At 37.3% G+C, this 3,900-nt stretch overlaps 1 protein-coding gene across 15 annotated transcripts in view; it reads right to left on the minus strand.

The window, feature by feature from the left end:
* The window catches only part of APC (APC regulator of WNT signaling pathway), a 153,420-nt gene that overhangs the window by 28,795 nt on the left and 120,725 nt on the right, over positions 1–3,900 (minus strand). For all 15 annotated transcript variants that reach the window (XM_037737978.1, XM_017527188.2, XM_017527199.2 and 12 more), the window contains one exon: positions 3,169–3,267. In XM_037737978.1, the coding sequence (XP_037593906.1) occupies positions 3,169–3,267 (99 nt within the window). The remainder of the gene's footprint in view (positions 1–3,168; positions 3,268–3,900) is intronic.

Consider the following 3,900-nt stretch of genomic DNA (forward strand, 5'->3'; position numbering starts at 1 on the left):
AGGATGAAGAAATCAGTGTTATTTCAAAATCTATGTATCATCACCAATTTGTTTATGTGATTAAATAATATGAGTGGTAATATAGAGTATTAAAAGAAAAAGTAGGTTCCTGCATACTCACTAACAAACTGTTAGTGCTGTTTGCCTGGATCAGTTGGTGCTAATCACATTGACCGTAATCAGTGAAAACCAACTGATTTCACACATACACAGAATGCAGTTTATCTAAATTCTTCACATAGTTTAAAATTTTATCTTACTTTTTAAATCTATACCTATAAGCAATAAATAGAAAACAATTATAAGTACTAATTCTCAGCCATCACTAATTCTTGTCAGGTAACACTGTTAAAGCTGTATGATTAAAAATTTTAAAATATTTTGTCATAAAAAGGAAAATGCCATGATCATACTGAGAGTGAGAACCAAGATTTGTAGTCAATTTTTTAAAAAGCAACTGTTCTAATTACTCTCTGACAACAAATTCTAAGTATTTACTTAGAGCAGATTACAAACAGGAGCCCAGTTATCCTGGACCATGGTCCACTCATTTCAAAGATAGAGAATATTATATAAAAGTAAAGACTAGTATATAAAGAATGCATCATCTCTATAATTCAGTGGTTCTCAATTGGGGGCAACTTTGCCCCATCAGGACAAATTTGACAATTTCTTAGGGTCATTTTTGGTTGTCACAATTGCAGGGTGGGTATTTTAAGGGAATCTAGTAGGTAGAGACCAGGGATGCTGCTATACATTCTACAATGCAACAAAGAATTATCTGGCCAATAGTGCCGAGGTTTAGAAGTGCTGCCTTAAATATGTAAAGACACACATACTTTAAGATATGAAAGTTTTCGGAAAGCAGTATAGGACTATGGACAAACAGGTTTTCATCAAAGCAAAGTTCAAATTTTGGTTTTACCTCTTAGGAACAAGCTGTGTGGTGCTATTATAGTTAAGCTATTTGATTTATCTGAGTCTCAGTTTTCTAAGCTGCAAAATGGAGAAATTTACCTACCTAACAAAATTTTCTCCATTAAGATGAAATAAATTAATACATGTATAGGATAGTAGCTGGCATTCAAAATACATAGTAGGGTCTTAATATTATCATGCATAAATCACTTCAAAAGGAAACAGAATTCTAATGGCCAGTTTTCATACAACAGTACTCTTAAAGATTCGAGATTTTCTTTATAGTAAAAACTACATGTTGAGGTTAGATCTGGAATTAAATTTACATGCCTAAAAATTTTTTTGCTTCAGTTTTCTCATTTAGAGAAATATCAACACTTCACAGGATTTTTGAGGTGACCAGAGATAACGTACATATAACTCTTGGCACAGTTATTGGCATATAAGAGGTCCCAAGAAGTAACTACTGTGAATTAGAAAAAGGATTAAGCCTCACAGTATCATTGATTATTTTAAAATTCATTACTAAAATCAACATTAGTTATTTCAGTAATACGTTTCCCCAGAGCTATTATATTATTTACAGTAAAGAAAGAGTATATAGAGTATGTTGTGAAAACAATTAATGGAATTATTTAGCATTAACTGAAAATATATTGTTTACTAATATTAGAATTTCATCTTTGTTAATATTAAAATCTCTGATGGGCCAGGTGCAGTCGCTCACACCTGTAATCCCAGCACTTTGGGAGGCCAAGGCAGGTGGATCACCTGAGGTCAGGAGTTCGAGACCAGCCTGGCCAACACGGTAAAACCCCACCTCTACTAAAAATACAAAAAATTAGCTGGGTGCAGTGGCACGTGCCTGTAAACCCAGTTACTCAGGAAGCTGAGGAGGAAGCTGAGGCAGGAAAATCGTTTGAACCGGGAAGGCGGAGGTTGCAGTGAGCCAAGATCGCACCACTGCATTCCAGACTGTGCAAGAACAAGACTCTGCTTCAAAAAATAAAAAATAAATAAAATCTCTGATTTTAAAATAATAATAAAGTAACTATTTTCCTTTTCTTTGTTTTTGAAACGGAGTTTCACTCTTGTTGCCCAGTCCTGAATGGAATGGTGTGATCTCGGCTCACTGCAACCTCTGCCTCCAGAGTTCAAACGATTCTCCTGCCTCAACCTCTTGAGTACCTGGAATTACAGCCATGTGCCACCGTGCCCAGCTAATTTTGTATTTTCAGTAGAGATGGGGTTTCACCATGTTGGTCAGGCTGGTTTCGAACCCCTGACCTCAAGTGATCCACCCACCTCGGCCTCCCAAAGTGCTGGGATTACAGGTATGAGCTACCAGGCCTGGCCTAAAGTAACTATTTTCTTTTCAAATGTTATTCCCAAATCCTAAAATATTTGCTAACATCTATGAAAGATACTCTAAGAAAGTTCACTTATCAGCATGAAATAACACTCAACTTCAACAATTTTTCCATCTACCTCAATACATATGTGCAGGTACTGTGTTAGACACAGCAAAAGGTAAGTAAAAAAACAGTTCTTGTTTTCTAAGACGGTTTCATGCAAATTGTTAGTGATTCAAATGACACAGGTGGATCAGATGGGGAGGTAAGAGGACCTTGGGAATCAGAAAATGTTCTGTAAAAAAGCAAAGCCCAAGAAGAGTTTTGAAGGCTCGCTAGGTTTCTGACAGACATTTATGGTGGTCCCTAGGCAAGGAATGGAGGCGGAAAGTCACAGGGAGTGTTCAGGAAGAAGGAAGTGAGCCAGTTCAACTAGAGCTCAGTATTCTGGCAGAAAAGTGGATGCAAAGACTGAAAAATAAATATTAGCTGATCTGACACTTTTTATAATCCTCATTTTCCCTTTGTTTATGCTTCTTTGTATAAAAAGGTGTCATTTCTTTAAGAGACTGTAAATCAGAATTCTCCACTACAAAGGGGTGCAATCTCATTCACTGCAACCTCTGCCTCCTGGGTTCAAGCTATTCTCATGCCTCAGCCTCCCGAGTAGCTGGGACCACAGGTGTGTGCCACCACATCGGCTGATTTTTCTATTTTTAGTAGAGATAGGGTTTTGCCATGTTGCCCAGGCTGGTCTAGAACTCCTGGCCTCAAGTGATCCAGCTGTCTTGGCCTCCCAAAGTGCTGGGATTACAGGTGTGAGCCACCATGCCTGGCCAAGAATGTCTTAGCAAAGTATTCATAACATTAGTGACCAGGGTTTGTAATCTTCTGTTACCTTCGTTCCCAGATGACTTGTCAGCCTTCGAGGTGCAGAGTGTGTGCTACTAGAACTCAAAACACTGGCTGTTTCGTGGTCCATTCGTGTAGTTGAACCCTAAAAATTAAGCAAATTATAGATAGTGTAATTTAGACTACAGGTAAATACAGATAACTTCATGTTAACAGTATACCAAATGAAATGTCTTCAGGATAAACAAATGCATCAGAAAAAGTATGACCATTTTAACTGTTCAAAATATTTTTTACCTATAAACTTACTAAGTATATTTTAGAGAAAAACTAAAGAAAAGAGGATTTATTGCATATGAGCATTGAACTGCAGTATGGACCTAACCAAAGACTGAAGAAATTCTACAGTAGTAATTTTTCATAGATAAAAAGAAATAAAACAACATTCAGATAAATATAAGTTGACTGAAGGGAAGCAATGAAGGAATGTTCAAATTACAAAATGCTCCAAATTGCCAGAAAACTAAGTATGAATTTAGCTACAGTACAAGTTCTCCAAGATCTCACAGTTTAGAAAGGGCTGTTTGAAACTTTTACTGGAGAAAGACATGAAAACATAAATGACTGTGGCTGGGCATGGTGGCTCATGCCTTGTAATCCCAGGTGCTCAGGAGGCTGAGGCAGAAGAATTGCTTGAACCTAGGAGGTGGAGGTTGCAGTGAGCCGAGATTGAGCTATTGCACTTCAGCCCAGGCAACAATGTGAAACTCCGTCTCAA

Source organism: Cebus imitator, unplaced genomic scaffold, assembly GCF_001604975.1.
Source record: "Cebus imitator isolate Cc_AM_T3 unplaced genomic scaffold, Cebus_imitator-1.0 Scaffold46, whole genome shotgun sequence".
NCBI classification, from domain to species: domain Eukaryota; kingdom Metazoa; phylum Chordata; class Mammalia; order Primates; family Cebidae; genus Cebus; species Cebus imitator.